General features: G+C 46.4%; 1 protein-coding gene across 3 annotated transcripts in view; it reads left to right on the forward strand.

Moving 5' to 3' along the window:
* The window catches only part of LOC147893752 (uncharacterized), a 222,335-nt gene that overhangs the window by 187,953 nt on the left and 14,224 nt on the right, over positions 1-20,158 (forward strand). For all 3 annotated transcript variants that reach the window (XM_087386150.1, XM_087386151.1, XM_087386152.1), the window contains 3 exons: positions 4,388-4,453; positions 4,627-4,732; positions 5,416-5,476. In XM_087386150.1, the coding sequence (XP_087242276.1) occupies positions 4,388-4,453; positions 4,627-4,732; positions 5,416-5,476 (233 nt within the window). The remainder of the gene's footprint in view (positions 1-4,387; positions 4,454-4,626; positions 4,733-5,415; positions 5,477-20,158) is intronic.

Genomic DNA, 20,158 nt, shown 5'->3' on the forward strand with positions numbered 1-20,158 from the left:
TTTTTTTTTCTATTTGTGGCGGAAGCTATGAGTATCTACCTTAGATCTCAAGCTGATATTTATGGGCTGAGGCTTCCTCTTCGCGAGAAAGAAGAGCTCCTGGATAGTGAGTTGGCAGATGACACGGATGTCTTTTTGGATGCCTCCCCCAGGACACTCACTTCCTTCCGAACAGCCTTGGATTTATTTTGCACGGCTGCAGGTGCACACATTAATTGGCATAAATCCAATGGTTTGTGGATTTGCGATGATGACACCCCGGATTGGGGTAATGATATTAGTTTCACTTGGGTACAGAGGGGTGTCTTTGTCAGATATTTGGGCTGCCAGGTTGGGGTGGGCATCTCTCCTTCACAACAATTTGCTCCGATGTTGGAGAGCATCAGAAGAAAGCTCCTTTTCTGGAGCTCAGCCAAACTTGACTTGGCATCCAGAGTAGTGGTGGTTAACCAAGTTCTTCTAGCCACAGCTTGGTTTGTATGCTCTTGTTGGTGCCACTCTAGGGATTGTATCACTCAGCTCAAGAGGCCCCTACAGAATTTTTTATAGAGTGGTCTAGATGGCACAACTGATGTTACAGCCAGGGTGGCTTGGGAGACCTTGATTCTTCCTACAAGAGAAGGGGGTTTGAATATCATTGACCCGGATCTACAGTGCAGAGCTTTACTCTGCAAGGTTGTTGTGAGAGGACTTATGCCAAGACAAGAGCCTTGGAAGAACTTTTTTATCAGATGCATACAGTCTCGCACACCCACTTCAGGAGATGATTGGATACACAGTACCAGATGGGTTTCCACCACAGCCCACCTCAGATCTCCTTCTTTCCCTCTTATGGTTGCTATACTGAAAGCATGGGCGAGCTTCAGGAGTACTCTTCGCAGGATTCCCCCGTCCACCAGTGAAGAGATTGAAAGGCAGCCTATCATGTGGAACGACAGTATTTTGGATGAGCATGGCATACCACTTGGAGCTTCTCTTTACATGCAGTGGCCAAGATGGGAGAGGGGCCCTGCATCTACTGTGGGAGCATGGAAAGCCTTCAGGAGGCTTCCTGCAAACCGTCAGGCCCAGGTGATTCATAATCTCAGAGGGAGTGCAGTAAGAATTCAACAGATTGATGCAGCCTTGCCCTTGGATTGGGCGGACACATATGACATGCCTATTACTTGTCCCACCTGGATGCAGGCATTTTTCAGATCGGGCATTCCTTTGTAGGTGATTGCTTTACGGAACACACATGAGGATGCCCTAGTCTTTGATGCTTCTTCGGGGGGCAGGCTATCCAAGTTCACAGATGATATATTGCTGGAGGTACCGTTTCAGCTAGTCAGGGTAGTGGGCTTCATGGAGCATGGCTCTCTTTCACAGTGGTACTTGGATCCTGACCCGCTACTCATTACCCTGGGCTCATGGAGGCCGTGGCTCTATGGAGGTGTCCCAATTAAGTTTTTGCAGTGGGACCCTGGGAAATGGAAGTGGATAGATGAAGGGCACCGAGAGAAAGGCATCCCCTTCTTTCGTTACACGGTCAGTAATGCCAAGAAATTCCAGCTCAACTGTAGGGGTTGGAGGCCCACCAGAGCTCCTCATTGGGAGAATTATCAGATTTTTGAAAACTTGCAAAAAAAAATTTGGCAGAGGCTATGGAAATCCCACCGGAATAGAAAAATCAATCTCTTCTTTTGGCTTTCTATTCATGGTGGGATAGCAGTGAATCATTGGAGATCCAGGTTTGACCCTACTTGCCCTCGTTGCCTTTCTACTTCGGAGACAATACAACACTGCCTTTGGGATTGCAGATAGGCGAGAATCGTATGGAAGGGGATTGCAAGACTTTTCAGCACTTTTGTTCGCCTCCCCTATTATATGACCTGGGGATCACAGTTGCTTGGTTCACTCTTTCAGGGCCCGAAGTTTTCTTCGAGAGACATGACTCGTCTTAGGCTCTACACATCCGACGACACCTTGTGGAGTCGTGCTCTTTAGAGGATATTCTGGCCACTCTCTTCAGGGCTACTCATTCCTCGGTTGGAGGTTTTAGCTAGCATTGCAGCATGGCACATTTAGAGAGCCAGATGCACTGAGGCTATGGAGGGTTCTCAGATTCACCCTTCTCAGATCTTGGCCATTACTTGGACAGATACGGTACACACTCTGATGGCCATATGGGCGACCATGCAGAGATCCTCTCGAGCAGCCTCCTCCAGGAGAGTTACTTTTCTCAGGGATTGGAGAGACTCTTCCTTCCTTGCTGAGACTTCTACAGGGTTGAGTTTGCGTTTTCAGCCTCAACCTTGGTTTCTTTCTACCTCATTTTTCTGAGGTGTTTTTTTACATGCTTAGCATGATGTATTTCCGCTCAGAGCTTGCTCTAGCAAGTTTCTTTCTTACTAAATAGAAGTCTCTTTTTTGCACCAAAAAAAAAAAAAAAAAAAAAAGCATTGCCTTAGGCCTTGTGTTCATCGTTGGGAGTTCGTGCTATACAAAATATTTAAAACTTTTTGTTCATTGTGGGCAAGAAGTTGTCATTTTCTCTGATGCACTAAACATCAATACTCGTCTGTTCTTGGTCAAGGTGTCCTTGTTTGGTCTCAATGTGCCAGCGATGCCTAAATGCTTTGCACTCGTCATCATACCAACGATTTTGAGGTACATATCCTTCATGTGGATTTCTTGTGTGCTTAACGATGTAGGGAAAGGACTACTATGCAATGGTGTGGAGGAAGGTAGTAAGGAGAAGAGCTTTGGCATCTGTGTTTGGTTTCTCAACTCTATTCTCTAAGAGAGGGGCAAGATAGCTACCATATATGTGATCTGTTGAGTGGTCAAAGTCATACCCAAACCTACAAGCAAGGTGCCAAAAACTAGTTCTTCCAAAGACATAAGCAAGTCACCATTCAATAGTACAACACCACACATTCACAAGTACACCACTACATAGCAAACTCCTAGTTCAAGCCTCTTTCCTCTCCTATGTTGGATATCCCCTCTACCTCCACCTTTGCCATAATTCTCCATGGTTGCATCCCATTGGCCATGATGATTGGTGACTTCTCCCATATTAGTAGAAGCTGCCCCTTCCCAATCATTGGTTCTCCTCCTATCTCCCTCTCGGTCTCTTAATGACGTAGGATATCTAATCATGCCTATGTCCCATCATCATCTGACTCTTTGTTGGCACCACCTTGACCTCCTCCATGTGCATCTCCACATGCATCGCTCTGATGTTGGTGGTTCGGCCAAGTGGCCCTCTGGGTCAAATCACCTCAGATGTCAGCAACCTTGTTCGTCATCACCTCTAATTGTCTTGGTGACCACATGGTTGCTTGGTCAAGTAGCGAGGTTGCCTAGTCACTCCAATGTACTGAATTCATCCTTGCACCGTAGGTCACATGTCATCCCTTGTGCATGGTCTCTTTTGTCAAAGACCTTTGGTCATCCTTTGTACATGGTCTCTTTTGATCCGGCTAGGTCGTCATTGTATTGGTGAATGACTTCCAGATCCCCTTTAGTACTTGCATAATGCACCACCATGTCGACTTTTTCTCGATTTCGCTAGCTAAGGATCAGCACCATGCTGGTGCTGACTCTCCCTCATGTTGCAGTCATTTGATGATTGGGCAGTGTTTTTGCCTCTCTCATGTGTATATTTTGAGCAGTGCAAAGTTTGCCCTTTTGCCTACACAAACAAGATACCTTTTAAGAGTGTTTCTATTCCGATTTTGAAGGGAGACATTAGAGGAGATGTTAGAAACAATACATGTAATTTTGTCTGACATTTGGAAGTTTATCTCTTGCTACATGATATGTTTTCATTTCACTTCTTCTCCTTACAAGGCATTATTCCAATAGATTGTGATTACTTTTCAATGGCTATTTTTGTCATGCGAGTGTGAAGAGAGAGCAACTTGTTTGGGTTTTGCCGCATGTGAGAAAGTCCTTAAATTTCTGTCAATGGAAAATGAATCTTCTAAAAGTAGTATCCATGGTATGCACTGGCTGAGACAAGAAAAGAAAACAAACCAGGATGGAAAAGTGGAAAAGGGTTGTGAAAAACAAAATTATTCAAGCTAACAAACAGGTCACGAAACATTTTAATAATGAGACCTAGCTAGCTTCTTTTATTACATGCCTATTTTTGCCATTCCTGCCTGTAAAGCCTTTCATAAATTACCTCATGTGTGCTGAATCTTATAGCCTTCAACTAATTGTTATATCTACTCACGTAAGTGGAGAGCCTTCAACCTTTTTGCACAATTTTATATCACCCATAGACAGTATAATGATCGAGTTGCCAAATTCAATTCAGAAACTTGGGATTTCCTATCTGCTTTATGAGGTTGTGCTTTCACTCCTTTGAGCAAACATGATTTCAGGAATGATGCAGGTCCGATCTAAGGAAGGGATTGCATATTCTGTTTATGGTGGTTGGACGCCAGCTGTGGAACATCGGGTAATTGCTTAATGTTTGTAATCAATGATATTGCATGTGTAATTTTCATCTTGTCTTCTTCAAGGTTAAACCTGCATCTTTGTTTGGTATACTTATAATATAGAAGAGAAACAGAACAAGGTAGACTAAGGAAAGAATATGTGCCTTATGCTCATGGATCATGTATTGATCAGGGGTCATTTGTGGCTGGAGGAGAGACCCAGAATGATACAGTAGCCCAGTTCATTCGCTCAGTTGAGAGGGTTTTAGAAAGCGTAACTCAATCACCTCCTTCTGAAGGTATGTTTTCCTTTTTGAAAATTTTGTTTTTCAATCTGTGGGCGAGCTAGTGTGAGTACCAACTTAAAAGAGTGATCACAAGATTCTATTGGGTTATAATATCAAAGACTTGTTCTGCACTTTCTTCTGGTTCTTTTTGACTGGATACCCAGCTTGCTGCATCGTACACGATTCCATTTTTAAAATCGTACATGATGCTGTTGATCTGGTAGGACACTTTTAGAAAATAATGAGTCTTCTGAATTATAGCAAACATGCAGGAGTTAGCCGGCTTGCAAGCCTCCCCATTGGTTGTAATGTTGTATCTTGTGTAACGGATGCTGGCTTGAGCCACTGCCCTTGTACCATTGAAACTATGTTGAAAAGTAATACATTTGAAACTTCCCCAAATTCGTGAAAAATATTTACCATGATTGCTTCTTAGCGCGATGTGCATGATGTTGATGTAAATGAAGAAAAGCTGCCAAAACAATGTTTTCATCATTAACACAATAGTCTACTAAAGTGAGTGCAAATTCTATGCTATCTGTTGATTTCTTGAGAGTTGAAAAATCTATGTTTGACATCTTTACACATGTTGCCTCATCTAATAATTTTGTTCTGTTGCCGCAATATTTTGGCATTGGATGATTACACTTCTAGTCAATAATTAGTGACCTGACATTTTTCCTGTCTCCTTTCAGATATTCTTGATAGAGCAAAGGAAGGAATCATCAACTCTTTTGACTTTAATTTTGTCGACAGGTTAGAATTCATCTCTATCTTACCAATGTGTATACATTTTGTACACTGGGACAAACATACAAAGAGAGAAAGAAAACAAAGGTGTATTAACATCTATGGAAGACCATGTCTGAGTCACATTATCAAAAAAGGACTCCTGGTAGGGGAACTAGAAGTGTCTAGTACATCCCCAAAGATCCATTATAATCTTGATTCTGTAGATATTTTTGTGGAAGGAGATAGAGTGATACCAGTACAGGAGTTACTGGAGGAAATGAAAAAAACAAAAAATGTATTTTTGTTTAGAGATAGAATCACAATATGATACAGTGTGCTTCAGCTGGAACTTTCAATATGAAGAAATCCTCAACTTTAAAGCACAAGGTGTGTGGCACCTACTGTTGTATGTGAATGATGAGCAGTGGCAGGGTGTTGTGTTACCAGCAATGGAAGACCTCCCAGAAGAAATCCTCTGGATGAGTCTTTGTACAGATGTTGAGTTTGATGAGTGGATATAAATACTAAATGAAAAAGAAACAGGAAATTGTATATTCATGTACCTGATCTTGGAATTGGGCCTCTCTGTGCAAAGCATTGAATTTGGTAATGATGTACATGTAGAAATTTTATACTCTGAAGTACATGATTGTATTTGGATAGTTTTAGCATATGTGAGAGAAGAAGAGTGGGTTAATCTGCCATTGCGACCAGCAGGACCTCTTTTGGATGATGTGTTTTGCTTTGAACTTGTGCGGGATGAAGACTTTCAGAGTTGAGGGAGCCTATGGTGTCTGGTGTTTGGAGTAGGGGTGAGTATATGGAAGAGATTGCAATAGTTATAAAGGCAGTATAGTGCTCAATCTTTTTTGCAATCATCTTTTTGGTGCCTCCACGGAGGAAGTTCACTTCAGTTTACAAGACTGAAAGAGTAGATGTTTCGAGCTGTGTTGCAAGCAATGGGGAGAAATCCACACATGAGAGTGATACAGTAGTGTGAATGGTGTGGAGAGTTTGATCACAGGAAGGACAGATGCATTGAAGTCCAGCTACGTGTGATCCGACTCCGTGCCAGAGTGTAGAGAGCTCTGAAAGTGCTTGACCGCAGGAAAAAGTATGCTCTTCGGATGCAGGGTGAGCTTCTTCAGTAGTGTGTTTGCTGTTGCTTTCCAGTTTTGTTGTGGTTGAGATAGGCCAGGGTGTGGTAGTTGAAGGATTGTGAGGATGGCACATGACTTTCCAGAGTACTGGGGGATGCCATATGAGAATGCAGTGAGATTCCTGGAAAAGATGGAATTTACAGCACTTATGAAAGATAGGGCAACCCCTGAGATTTTGTTTCAGATCCTGAATTATTGCTTGCAGGGAGATGCAAAAGCATGGCTGCAGACTCAAGTTGCTACCTTCAGGACTGCTCATCCTTAGCAGCAAAATCCAGAGTATACAGTGGTGAGAGCAGCTTTCCTTGCACGGTTTGCACGAGCTAGGAGCCCTAATGAAGTTTGGAAAGAGATGTGCAAAGTGAGGCAGGAGGAAGAGCAAGATGTGAATCAGTATTTAATCCAGTTTGGGAGGTTATGGAGTTTATGGTGTGAAGCTCTTGTTCCAAAGGTACCACCTCAAATGATCAAGCGTGATCGTTTCATAGCTGGCCTAAAGCCTACACTCAAATTGAAAGTGGAGCTGAAGAATCTGGATAGTTTCGAGGATGCTGTCAGAGTGGCCAAAGAGAAGGAATGGAAAGTCCAGAGACTGAGGCAGCTTGGCATGCAAGAAGAGCCTAGGAATCTAATTGGAAGTCCAGAAGTAATAAAGGCTTATGCAGAGAGAGAGTTGGTGTCTATTCCTATGCAGGATGACTCCCTGAACAAGGACTTGCATGGTGTTGTAGAGCTTATGAAGTCACTCAGCCTGAATTGGATGGAGATTGCAGGAAGAGGAAGAGGCCAAGGTGTGCAAAATAACAGGAGAGATGTGCAGGCTGGGAGTGAAGGAAATTTAGCTGGAATAGGTAGAGGACGGGGATACATGAGCAATGTGAAGTGCTGGAACTGTGGAGAGTGGGGACATATCAGCCCTCACTATGATAAACCAGCAAGAGTAGGTGGAGAAGTTTATCCCTTAATGCAGAAGACAAATGATAGGTTAGGAGACTTCAATGTGGAAGTGAAGGATCTGAATCAGCCCTCTACCGGTGGAGTCAAATGGGAAGATAAAGGAAAGGGGAAGGCAATCAACCTGATCAGGGTGGAGACCATTACGGAGATCATGCTAGTGGCAAAGAGAACAAGGAGTGCAATAGGAGAAAATGGACCCTCTGCAAAAAAAGGGAAGCATGTGGAGTTTGATCTCAGCCCTCAGTCTCCTAAAAAGAAGAGTCAGAGGCCCAGGAAACATTACAAAACTTCAGATTTGCATATTGGTTAAGGACAGCAGGAATACACACTGATGAATGATTTAAAGGGGAGGACAGCCAATATAACTTTTGCACGGTTACTTGGTTTGTGCCCGAAGCTCAAGAGAGAATGGAGGAAGTTGGCTAATCCCAGGAAAAGTAATGAGCAGGAATCTATAAGAGGAGTGATGGAGATGATGTCTGTAGAAGATCTTCCAGATTTATGCGCTGCAGTGGATGCATGGTGTGGAGGTATGAGTGTTGGAGAGGCATATGTTGATGGTGGTGTGTACGTGATTGCATGTTATGCCTAGTATAGGCATGTGTTTTTAGATGTGATAAAGAAGATGCGTGAAAGAACTCCATTAGAAGAGATTGCAGCCCGTTTAAGAGAACTAGAAGATTGTGAACGTGATGCTCAAGCTATTCGCATGGTTATTATGATCATATCCTTTATGTTTGCACTCTTGAATATGTTGGTGAATCGACAACGCCGACAGTAGGCACAATGATAGATTGGGGATTGTTTCATGCACTAGCAGCTTAGTGTGAAGAAGAGTTGAGTCTTTGGGTAGTTTTTGATTATAACAGTGGAGTGGTGATTCTCAATGCTTTTAACTTCTTTTGCTATGCAAATGATGAAGAGTACAATATCTTGAAGCTGTTATGTGCACTTCCAATTGTGAGAAGGGTGATTCTTGAATGCATGTATGTTTTCATGGTACTGGTTGGTCACTTATTTTTGAAGATTTTATTGAGGATCACATTGTGGAGGGTTTTCGACAAGTGGTTATGCATAATAAGTTGGTCTTGGTATACTAAATCTCTGTGGGATCTTGTTTGGGATATTATTTGCATCTTGGTGTTTCCCTTTTGTATTTCATCATGGTGAAGATTCCAGTGTTTCGAGGGACCCAAGAGGAAGATCCGGAGTCTTATCTTCGGGATTTTGTTCGAGGATGCCAGCTTTCTGGATGGTCCATGAAGGATCGGGCGGAGATTTTGCTTGATTTTCTTGAAGGTGTAGCCTTGAGTTAGCATGAGGCCTTGCCGGACTCTACCAAGGAGGACTGGGACTAAGTGGTGGCTGCAATGAAGCAGAGATTTGGGGCAGTGGACTCGCCAAACGCTTTGATGTTGCAGTTTGACCAGTTTTATCAAGGAGAGGGTGAGATGGTCTCTGCATTGGCAATCCGATATGAAACTTTATGGATAAAGTATGAAAGGGCAGCTTTGCGAGCTGTGGCATCTGCAGCATCGGCCCCTCAAAGTCTCATAGGGATGGAGCACTTAAAGATGAGCAAATTTGTAATAGCTTTGGAGCCTCGTCTTCGCTCAAAAGTAATGAGTAAAGATCCAACAACATACGTGGAGGCACTTCGCATTGCGACCAAGAAAGAAGCTTCTCTAAAGATCAAATTCTCTTTTGTGTCTTCAACAGCTTTAACTTCTAAGGTGGAGGTAATGGGCACTCCTCAAGTACCAAAGTCCTCTGAGTTAGATCATAATATCTCCCAATTGATAGTAGAGTTTGCTGATTTGAAATTGCATTTGGTTAATGCACGACAACCTAGAGTACCAAAGAGTGAAGATAGGCCTCGAGATAAGAGTGAGGTCACTTGACTGATTTAGATGGTAAGAAACATAAAAAGAGAGTCAATGGTGTCCGGTTGAAGAAATACTTTGCACGGTTGATGGTAGCACTGAAAGAGGAGGATCATGAAGATATTGAGCTATGGCAGAATGCAAAGTGAAGAAGAAGAAAATTTGGATTTTTCATCTCTTTTTGGCTCACTGCTGGACATGAATGTCACAGCAGAAGAAAGGGGTTGCTAGAGATGTGTGGATAAAATTGTAAATATGTTTCTCACTTGTTGCATGGTAATGAGTAGGTGCATAGCTATGTACATAGCTCATGGGTGGTGGCTTTGAGGTATGGATACTCTCATAAAAGACTCTACACTGATGTAGATATTTTCTTGAGATGGTAGATACTTCTATGGGGACTTTTGGGAAATGATGAAATGCAATGTGGTTATACCAGATCTCCAGAGCATGGGTATCCAGAGTGTGATGGTGTTTTGTTGAGGGATGACATGTGTTCTTCATGGTTGTCCCGAGTCATATGTGTATAGTGGCATGAGCATTTTCTGTATTGTGGGTGTCATGTAAATCCACCGTGCGTCGGGATTGGGTTCATCATATGTGATAGCCTATGGAAATAAGCATTAAATGCTGCTTGAAGGTTATGCGCAAATGTGGAGTGCCTAAGGTTGGAATATAGGCATTAATGGCCTTGGTCTAAGGTTAGAAAGGAGAGTGGAAGAGTGGTAAAAAGGAAAGCATGACGTGGCTAATTTTCAAAGAAGGAGACCATGCATGCTACGTAAAGAAGGAAGGGAAGCTTCTCGAGGAGGAGGTGGTAGGTACATAGATTGACAGCAAGGAGGGACTCTGGATCCTGCTGGAGAGTGGATGGTTGCTGGTGTGGGACTTGGTTGGGAATGATGGGAAGTCACGACGGGAGAGGTGAGGAATAGAGGGATGGAGGGCGAGCACGCGAGCTCAGGGGTTGGAGGACTTGGGATCGGGGCATAGTTGTGAACTGCTGGAGGTCGTATTCCACCATATGAGAGTGGGCTGAGGCTTTTGGGAGAGCGATGGAGTGCTGGAGTTTGTGGATGACAGAGAGGCTACAGCTCTGTTGAGGGGGAGAGCAACTTGATCGTAGGAGGTGACATTATTGTGCAGCGGGAAGTATCTTGGGCGACAGAGACTCCATGAGCTCCGTGATGGCGAGGGAAGCTATGTAAAGGCATCTATCATCACTTGATCGTGAGTTGCGCCATCAGTTCTACAAGTTGACCGAAATAATAAGGAAAATTCAAAAAAGTACGATCTTGGAGGAGCTCCGCCTGCTGCTGCCCCTCGCCTCATCCGTCGCCATCAGCCACCCCTGGCAGCGCCCTGCCCCTTGGCCGCGACCTGTTTCCTTGGCAGCACCCTGCTGCCTAGGTCGTGTAGGTTTCCCTTGGCAGAGCTCCCTGCTCAGGTCGCCTCCCTTGCCTGCTCGCGCTGCCTGCTCGCGCTGCGCCTCCCTTCAGCCCGTTTGGCTGCTGCAGGTGCGCCTGGTGGTCGAGCCCCCCCCTTTAGCCTTTTCGCGTTGCGCCCCCCCTTCAGCCCGACTGGCTGTTGTAGGTCACGACCTGCTGGTCGAGCTCCCCTTGCCCCTACAAGTCACCCCTTCAGGCTGTCCTTTAGGCCGCCAGTAGCTGCCGTCTGCTCCCTCCCTTGCGCTTCAGATTGGGCTTCAGGGCCCTCTTCCGGGACTGTTCTGCGTGTGTTCCGAGGAGCTGTGTTCCTGGGCTACTTCCAGGCAATTACGGAGCTTTCTGCTTTTGTTTTGAGCGGTCTACTGTCATTCCACGCAGGCTGAAGTTGGGAGCATTCTCTAACCAGGGGGTTTTTTGGGGTTTCTAGTGGTTGGTTGCGAGTTCTTGGTGGTTTTTTCAGCAAAGGCAGCTCCTCCCCTCAGGACAGCGCAAGTTGAGACAATGGAGGACACTAATGCCACTCCCGTCGCCGAACCTGAGGAGATCGAAGTCACAGTTTCATTTCCTCCTGACATTGTGCAGATGATTGAGGTAGCAGAGGAGGGTTTTCGTTTGACGCACATAATTGGCTTTCTCCCCAGTAGAGGCCAACAGTTACGTGACTGGGTGTACACCAGCATGGCCTCATTGGGTGTCTCAGTTACAGTTTTTCGATTGCTTGGCAGAGGGTACTTTTCTTTTGGCCTTCAGTCTGCAGAGCTCTCCGATTCAGTTTCAAAGCAGAGTCATCCATTTGTGGCCTTGACGGAAGCACTTCAGTATTACGTCCCCGAGACCGCGTCAGGTCTCTATTTGGATGCTTTTCCCTGGACTTCCTGATGAGGTCAGAGCTCTTGTCGCAGAGCTGTGGAGCATATGGCTAGCGTGGCAGGTACAGTCATCCCATCAAGTGCTAGACTTTCCTATGCTCAGTCACTTACTGGTACAGGTGTTACGAGAGTCAGACTCACTTCAGAGTTCCCCCCTCCTCGACTTTGCCTACTTTGATTTTGTACTCCACGGGAGATGGGGTCCAGATGCAGCAGAGGGTTTTGTACGAGGGGCTTCCTTATCAGTGTCTTTTCTGTCGGAAGAGAGGTCACTTTACTAGGGATTGCCCCAGTCGTCGGCCAAGATCAGAGACTCCGGATCCTTCTCATCCTACGAGAGACCCAGAGCCTTCAGTTCAGCCTCCAGGGGTCTCTGAGCCTGCTTCGACTCATTCAGCAGAACGAGAGGAGCCTCCTTTGGGGAAGCCTCCAGTGGAATCAGAGGACCCGGAGGTGCCTCCAGTGGAACAGCTTTCACGGAGAGCTCGGAGGAGACGGAGACAGAGGGAGAGCCAGCAGTACGAGAAGCCCCAGATACGAGCTCACAGATGGCAGAGAGTTGAGACTTATGTGCAGGAGACCCTGGAAAGGGGAATGCAGAGGATCATCCGCAAGCAGGTCTTGAACGGTGCAGGAAACGGTCACTCACGGAGTCGAGTCACATGTGTAGGAGACCCCGGAAAGGGGAGTTGTAGATGACCATCCGCAGGCAGGTCTTGACACTGTGCAGGAGACGGTAGTTCAGGGAGTCGAGATGCATGTGCAGGAGACCCCGGAATGGGGTGACGCGGAGGACCATCCGCAGGCAGGTCTTCTCACTGAGCAGGAGACAGTAGATCAGGATTTGATGACTTTAGACACCACTACCCCGGAGGTTCAGATATTGGTTACTGAGACAGTTTTTCAGCAGGAGACTGCTCAGGCTGCAGTTACGGTGATGGACGCCTCTCCCCAGCAGTCCGTTGAGAGAGTGGTATTTTATGACACAGGTCAGAGTTAGAGCCCGTCCCAGGATCTCATGTGCCTGTACGAGGTTCCCTCGAGACCCCTTTCACAGCCCCGTTGCACAGTACCTTTCCTTGTTGCTTTGTGGAGCGTCCTTTTGGACACCCCCCCCAGCACAGCCTTGTCCTCACAGCTTTTCACTCCTGGTTTATCCAGATCTTTTGCGAGTGCGGTCACAGATTTTGCTCAGTACCCAGACAGGTACCCAGACAGGCGTGAGGATTGGGAGATCCTAGCAGATGAGATCGAGCGAGAGTTTCAGTCACCCATGCGGACAGGCTCCTCATCGCAGGTTCTTCCTCTCCCTCTCACCTATTCTAGGAGCAGAGTCAAGACGGCTCAGCCCTTTTCAGCTCTTTTGACTCCTAGACCTGATCCCAGGATGGTTGACAGAGATCTGCCCGCTGAGTTTTGGCCCTTTTTGGCTCGAGGGGTTATCACAGACTCCCTCACTCGATTGGAACTTCTACCGGTGTTTTGCCGACGGTCAGAGGAGGTAGAGGAGTACTTGGGATTAGCTACTCTCTCCAGAGAGGGGCATGTTCTTCTTTTCTCCACAGGTGGCTTTCGATCTCGGGGGAGCGAAAGCTGGTCAGCTGAGTTACTTGACAGTGAGATTGTTAGATAGCTTATGAGCATGACTCAATTTTCATCGGTTCACCGTTTTGTCGGCTCGCAGATTCATTCTTGTCCTAGGACTCTTCGACCTGGCTTCGGTGGCAGGGCCTTTCTGTTTCTGTTCTTTGAGATTCAGGGAGACTTTGATTTGCCCAGGAGTTCTGGTTGGTTTGATTTTCAGCTCCTTGGTTCGCGCCAGAGTACTATTCCCTTGGATGGAGCTATTTTACATGAGTTGGGGCAGATTTGGAGTTGGATCAGAGACCGACTTTGGATTGCACCGTCAGAGAGAGAGTTTTGTGCCGTTGCCACTGGCACACCCTCACTTCCATCCGATGTCTAGGTTGTCCATCATTTCTTGGAATGTGAGAGGACTGAACGGCCGCAGATTTACCTCAGATGCAGATGGTCGTAGATTGGGAGTTCCTAGATTGCAGTTGCTTAGGGACTCCCTTCGGTTTATTTCCTCAGGTTCCCCTCCAAACATCGTGCTTATCCAGGAGCATAAGCTCTCCCAAGACAGGATTGACAGATGCAGATCCTTACTCAGAGGAAGAGCCGGACTTATTGGAGCTCAGCGGATGGCACGAGGGGAGGAGTTTGCATTTCAGTTTCAGCTAGGTGGGCCTCAGAGATCACCCAAGAGGGTACACTAGTGGAGAGCAGAGCATGCTATGTTATTCTTCATATTGAGAACACAGCAGTTGGTGTTCTCAATGTGTATGCTCCCACGGATCCAGCTCACAGACGTGCTTTTTGGAGACAGCTTAGAGAGTCCCTTCCTCAGGCAGACACCTGGATTGTTGAAGGTGATTTCAACATGGTTGAATTCGCTGAAGACAAGTCGGGTCAGACAGAGGGTGGCCTTTCCAATAGGGAGAGAGTGGAATGGGATAGTTTTGTTTTGCATGCTGAACTTCATGATGCTACTCGATTGGATGACTTTTGTTAGTTGGCAGACAGTCTTCAGTTCTCTTGGTCCGGGGTTTTCCATGGATCTCTTTCTTTGGTCAGACTTGACAGGTTTTATATTGGCCATCAGAGGAGGACAGATTGGGATCCGCCCGGGTTATGTTTTATCTGACCATGCTCCAGTCCTATTACAGATTCTTCCTACCTCTCGATTGGAGAGCACAGGCTCTGTTAGAGTTCTGGACTTTGTCTTTCAGGATACAGAGTTCGTGGAACGGTTGAGAGAGACTTGGTTGTCAGTGGACACTCCTTTGGATCAGGGCTGGTTGTTGTGGGTAGAGGGGGCTTTGGCTAGAGTCAGCAGAGTCTGCCAGTTCAGGGCAAAAGAGGAGAAGGAAAAGCTCATAATCAGAGATCGGAATGCAAGAGCGGAGGTATCCAGACTTCAGAGATTGATTCAGAGTTTTCCTCATTCTCTTTTCATCAGAGGGCAGCTTTCGGAGGCTCAGGAGAGACTAGAGGAGATTCAGGGCAGGAGGGCCCAGTTCAGGTTTTACTCTCAGCAGACTTTCTGGATTCAGAAAGGGGATAGATGTTCTAGAGAGTTCTTCAGGGCAGTGGGTCAGAGATACTCTTCGGATAGTCTTCGTAGACTTGTGGATGAGGCCGGGTCTCTTCAGACGGACCCTCACCGTCTTGTTGAGATCACTTCTGATTTCTTTTCCACTCTTTACACCGCTGATCCAGTCACCGAGGAGATGATCAGAGCCAGAGAGGAGATTTGGAGCCATGTCCCCCTGATGGTCTCAGACAGGATGAGTCATGTTTTGGATAGCCCACTATCACTCCTAGAGATCACGGATGCGTTACATGAGCTGCCCAGAAACAGATGCCCTGGGGAGGACGGTTTGTCGCCACTTCTTTTTAGAGCTCTTTGGGATACGATTGGGCCTCATCTACTCTCTGCCTTTTCAGAGGCTCTTTATAGAGGATCTTTGGGCGAGACATTATGCACAGGTATGATTTGTCTCATCCCGAAAGGGGGAGACAAGACAGTCCTACGTAATTGGAGACCCATTACACTTCTAGAGACAGCCTACAAGATCCTAGCGAAGACCTTGGCTCTTCGTCTAAAGCCTATGCTGCCAGATATTATCAAAGCTACTCAGACAGGATTTGTCCAAGATCGGAGTATCTTGGATAACATCTTCACTTTTTGGGAGGCCACTCACTGGGCGAAGGAGAGTCAGCGAGAGATTGCAGTTCTTCTCCTCGATTTTGAGAAGGCTTATGATAGGGTGGACTGGGGTTTCTTGGAGGGCACTATGAGGAGGCTAGGCTTCAGAGATAGATGGATTTCTTGGGTCTCCTCACTTTACTCCCGCTCTTCTAGCAGGATGGTGGTCTGTGGAGGCAGAGGACCGGCTTTTCAGCTATCCAGATCGGTACGACATGGATGCCCGCTTGCACCTTACCTTTTTCTTTTCGTAGCGGAGGCTATGGGATACTTTATGCAGGCTACCAGTCATGGCACTTTGGGCCTCCATCTTCCTATCCGGCAGGAGTAGGAGCTTCTGGACACTGAGTTTGCTGACGACACGGCACTGACAGTCAAAGGAGATGCTTATAGTCTTGCTACTACTGCGGATTCAATTGACAAGTTCTGCCTCGCCTCAGGAGGACTTGTCAATTGGAACAAATCAAAAGGCATCTGGACATGAGCTCAGCAGGATACCCCGGCTTGGGGAGGAGATAGAGGCTTTGTATGGATTCCCAGAGGCACCTCCACGAGATATTTAGGTTTTCAGGTTGGCATTGAGGTGTCCCCGACGCAACAGTTTGCCCCAGTGCTTGAGAGCATCCGGAGGAAGCTAGCCTATTGGAGCACGGCTAGACTTTCTTTGGCCGGAAGAGCGCTGGTACTCAACTCGGTTCTACTAGCGACTATGTGGTACGTTGCGTCATGTTGGTGCTTACATGATGACTCGATCCGTCAGGTGAGGAGATTGCTCCGGAACTTCCTGTGGAGTGGTGGTGATGGTTCTGAGGACACTAGGGCCAGGGTTTCATGGGATACTATCACTTTACCCGCCTCGCAGGGAGGACTTGGAGTTCTTGATCCTGAGATGCAGAGCAGAGCCCTTTTAGTCAAACTTCTTGTTAGAGGTTTGACTCCAGGAGATCAGCCTTGGAAGCAGTTCCTACTGCATGGGATTCACCAATGCACCCCCAGAGCAGCAGGCCAGTGGGCAGGAAGAGTCAGTTGGATCTTCCTGACGGACCAGCATTCTCAGCCTTCCTCACCACTTGTGAAAAGGCTTATTCAGATATGGGTTCATTTTCATGAACACCTCATCAGAGCAGTTCCCTCCTCCAGAGACGAAATTGCCCGACAGCCACTTTATCATAACCCCCTGGTTCGGTATCAGGGATCTTCCCCTGGTACAGAACTTAGAACTCCCTTGGCCAGATGGCATGCTCAGGGGGTTGTGACAGTTAGGGATTGGTTTAGGGGAGGTGTGGAGATGTCAGAGGAGGAGATCAGAGATAGACACAGGCCACTTGGACAGATTGCTGCCACCAGATTACTGATCATGAGAGCTATTCCTCAGGGGTGGAGGGACATGCTTACAGATCCAGCCTATGTTCATCCCATCTTTACTGGGTCAAGTTGTTTTAGTGAGGCTGGGCTATGCATTGGAGTTCGTTTAGGACCGGCACCGTTTACTTATTTTGAGACGGACTCCTCTCACATATTGTATCCCACTCAGCCCCTGGATCGACAGGAGCTCCTTTGGCAGAGAGTCAGGGTCATTGGTTGCCTGGGTAAGGAATCGGCCACAGATCCGTCCAGGTTGACCATTGCAGAGGATCCTAGATGGAGACTTTAAGTCTTTCAAGGTCGACCTCTTGCAGAGCTCGACTAGGACCCAGGTGAGTGGGCGTGGCCTGCTCCGGTGGTTGGCGCTCATCCTCTTTCATTTTTCCAGTACTCTACGAGGGCAAGTTACAGGCTTCAGCAGAGAGACTCTCATCACCTACCATCTGCCTCACAGCATTGGCACGCACAGGGACTTACTGCAGAGCTCTTGCTGAGCTACTGGACTCACTTTTGGGGCATCAGTAGAGCCAGGAAAGTCTCCTACTTTCTTTGGCTCACTATTCATAGGGGTATACCTGTGGGTACTTGGCTTCAACAAATGGGTAGACCCTCCTTGTGTATGCGTTGTCAGCTTGCAGAGGAATCTAGTAAGCATTGTTTATGGAGCTGCCCCAGCTCTAGAGTGGTTTGGATAGGTATCTTCAGGTTGTTCTCATATGTTACATCTGAGTCCTTTCTAATGACATGGGGCGCTGACCTTTGGGGGAGAGGCTCTGGAGCCTTTGCCCTCTATGAGTCAGAGCCAGGAGACCATGGTTTCTTCATGCAGTGTCGCCAGAGACGGGGTCCCACAGATGTTAGCATCATGGAGCCGCAGGACTTACTTTTGGTACCAGTACCAGCTCAGGATTCCAGGCCTACTTCACCTGTAGGGTCAGCCTGGGAGGTGATTTCTAGCATTACCCTATGGCGGATATGGTGTTCGAGATGTTCTTTTGTCCTTGGGGGCCATTTATGCACGGAGGTTGACACTCTTGCTTCCATTTGGGCGGAGATTATCTTCACTCTCAGGAGTCAGTGGGAGCGGTGTACAGGCACCTCTTTGGCAGCTCGTGGGAGACTTTTATCCTTCATGAGGACATGGGACTGCTCATTATTTTTTCATTTGACCCCTTTTGGATGGGAAGCTTATAATACTCCAATAGTTCATGGGTGATCTTATGAGAAGCTTGATGCTGTTTTACTAGACAGTGGGAGCTAGTGGGCGGCAGACAGAATTGCAAACGGCTTGCTGTTGTCCATGATAGAAGCTAAAGCAAGAGGCGGCTCACCAGGAGATTGGGCTTGTAAAGAGTTGTGGCTTATTGTGTATGTATGGTATATCCGTGATAGTGGTCGTGTTGGTTGCGCAGTCTCTTCGATGTTCCAAAGGAGTATCTCTACGTACATTTCATGGAAATGGCTCGTTTGTAGCTCAAGGGGATACAGTTGGGTAATTGTACGTCGAATTCATGGTGGATCTTTGCATTTAGGAGGAAGGTGTCGGGGAAGTTGTAGAGAGCAATAGTTGCGAGTTAAAGGCAGAAAGGCCTTAGCCAGGGGTGTCGGATGCTAGTTGCTGCCCTTTTGCCTTATTGTCACACTATAACCAATAGCAAGCAATAGGAGAAAAGCCAAGGAAAAGCCATCTAGTGGCTCGTGGATGATCACCCAAAGACTTGATGCTGCTATGCTAGACTGTGGGAGGTCATGTGGATTGCCATCTGTTAGTCAGAAGTGAAGGAGTGCAGCTGATTTGAAGTAGCAGCTTTTTTGCTTATATCAAGGGATCGTGGTGATCACAGGGGCAGCAAGAACTGGTGGTTACAGTCATTTTCCAACCAGAGAGTCTTCCAATCCAGTGAAGGGCTGAAAAGATTGATAACCTTAGTGTAATTAGAAAAATGTTTTTGGTGTTTGAGATGAGCCACAAGGTGGAGGCTATTATTGTACCACGACATGTGCAGTATGAAGTAATATTCAATGAAGTTACAGAGGAGCAGTGGGTTCTTATTTTACAGATAACAGACGAGGTAGCTGCAGGATTGGAGTTTCCCAGGAGCCAGTGGTCGAGAGATCTGTTTTATGAGTTAGATATGATACCAGAATATGAATTTTTCTAAGAACTTGTTTTAAAAAGAGACTTCTAGAGGGTAGATATTATATCAGAGTGATTTGAGTGGGGGGTTTGATTCTGTAGATATTTTTGTGGAAGGAGATAGAGTGATACCATTAGAGGAGTTACTGGAGGAAATAAGAAAAACAAAAAATGTATTTTTGTTTAGAGATAGAATCACAGTATGATACAGTGTGCTTCAGCTAGAACTTTCAGTATGAAGAAATCCTCAACTTTAAAACACAAGGTGTGTGGCACCTACTGTTGTATGTGAATGATGAGGAGTGGCAGGGTGTTGTGTTACCATCAATGGAAGACCTCCCAGAAGAAATCCTCTGGATGAGTCTTTGTACAGATGTTGAGTTTGATGAGTGGATATAAATACTAAATGAAAAAGAAACAGGAGACTGTATATTTATGTACCTGATCTTGAAATTGGGCCCCTCTGTGCAAAGCATTGAATTTGGTAATGATAGCATATGTGAGAGAAGAGTGGATTAATCTGCCATTGCCACCAGCAAGACCTCTTTTGGATGATTTGTTTTGCTTTGAACTCCTCCGAGATGAAGACTTTCAGAGTTGAGGGAGTCTATGGTGTTTGGTGTTTGGGGTAGGGGTGAGTATATATAAGAGATTGCAGTAGTTATAAAGGCAGTATAGTGCTCTATCTTTTTTGCAATCACCGTGCATTGGTGTGCGGGTGTCGTAGACTGTACTGCAGTGAATCGCGTCATATAAGTGCACTATGCTAAATGACAGTCACATGAGAACTCCACAACATGAGCATAAGAAGAGACAGAAGAGATAGTCGTTATGCACTAGTGAACAATCCCCATATTGAGCAAGAGATAGAAAGAATGAGAAAGTGACCAAGTTGGCCGAAGTACGTATCACTGGACCAGCACCCACAGGTCACAAGTCACAAGTCACAAGAACACACAGGTCTATCCCCATAGTGGACAGAGAGGTACACACAGGTCTCTCCACACTCTCCCCTTGCAAGCTCGTAGCTCCAGCCTCTATCTCTCCTCACACTCTCCTCTCTCTGTCGCTCCAATGCCGAATGCCGAATGCTCAATGCTCTCTGTTGAATGTTG

Source organism: Dipteris shenzhenensis, chromosome 15 (genome assembly GCF_047967505.1).
Source record: "Dipteris shenzhenensis isolate YYH24624 ecotype China chromosome 15, Dip_SZ_1.0, whole genome shotgun sequence".
NCBI classification, from domain to species: Eukaryota; Viridiplantae; Streptophyta; class Polypodiopsida; order Gleicheniales; family Dipteridaceae; genus Dipteris; species Dipteris shenzhenensis.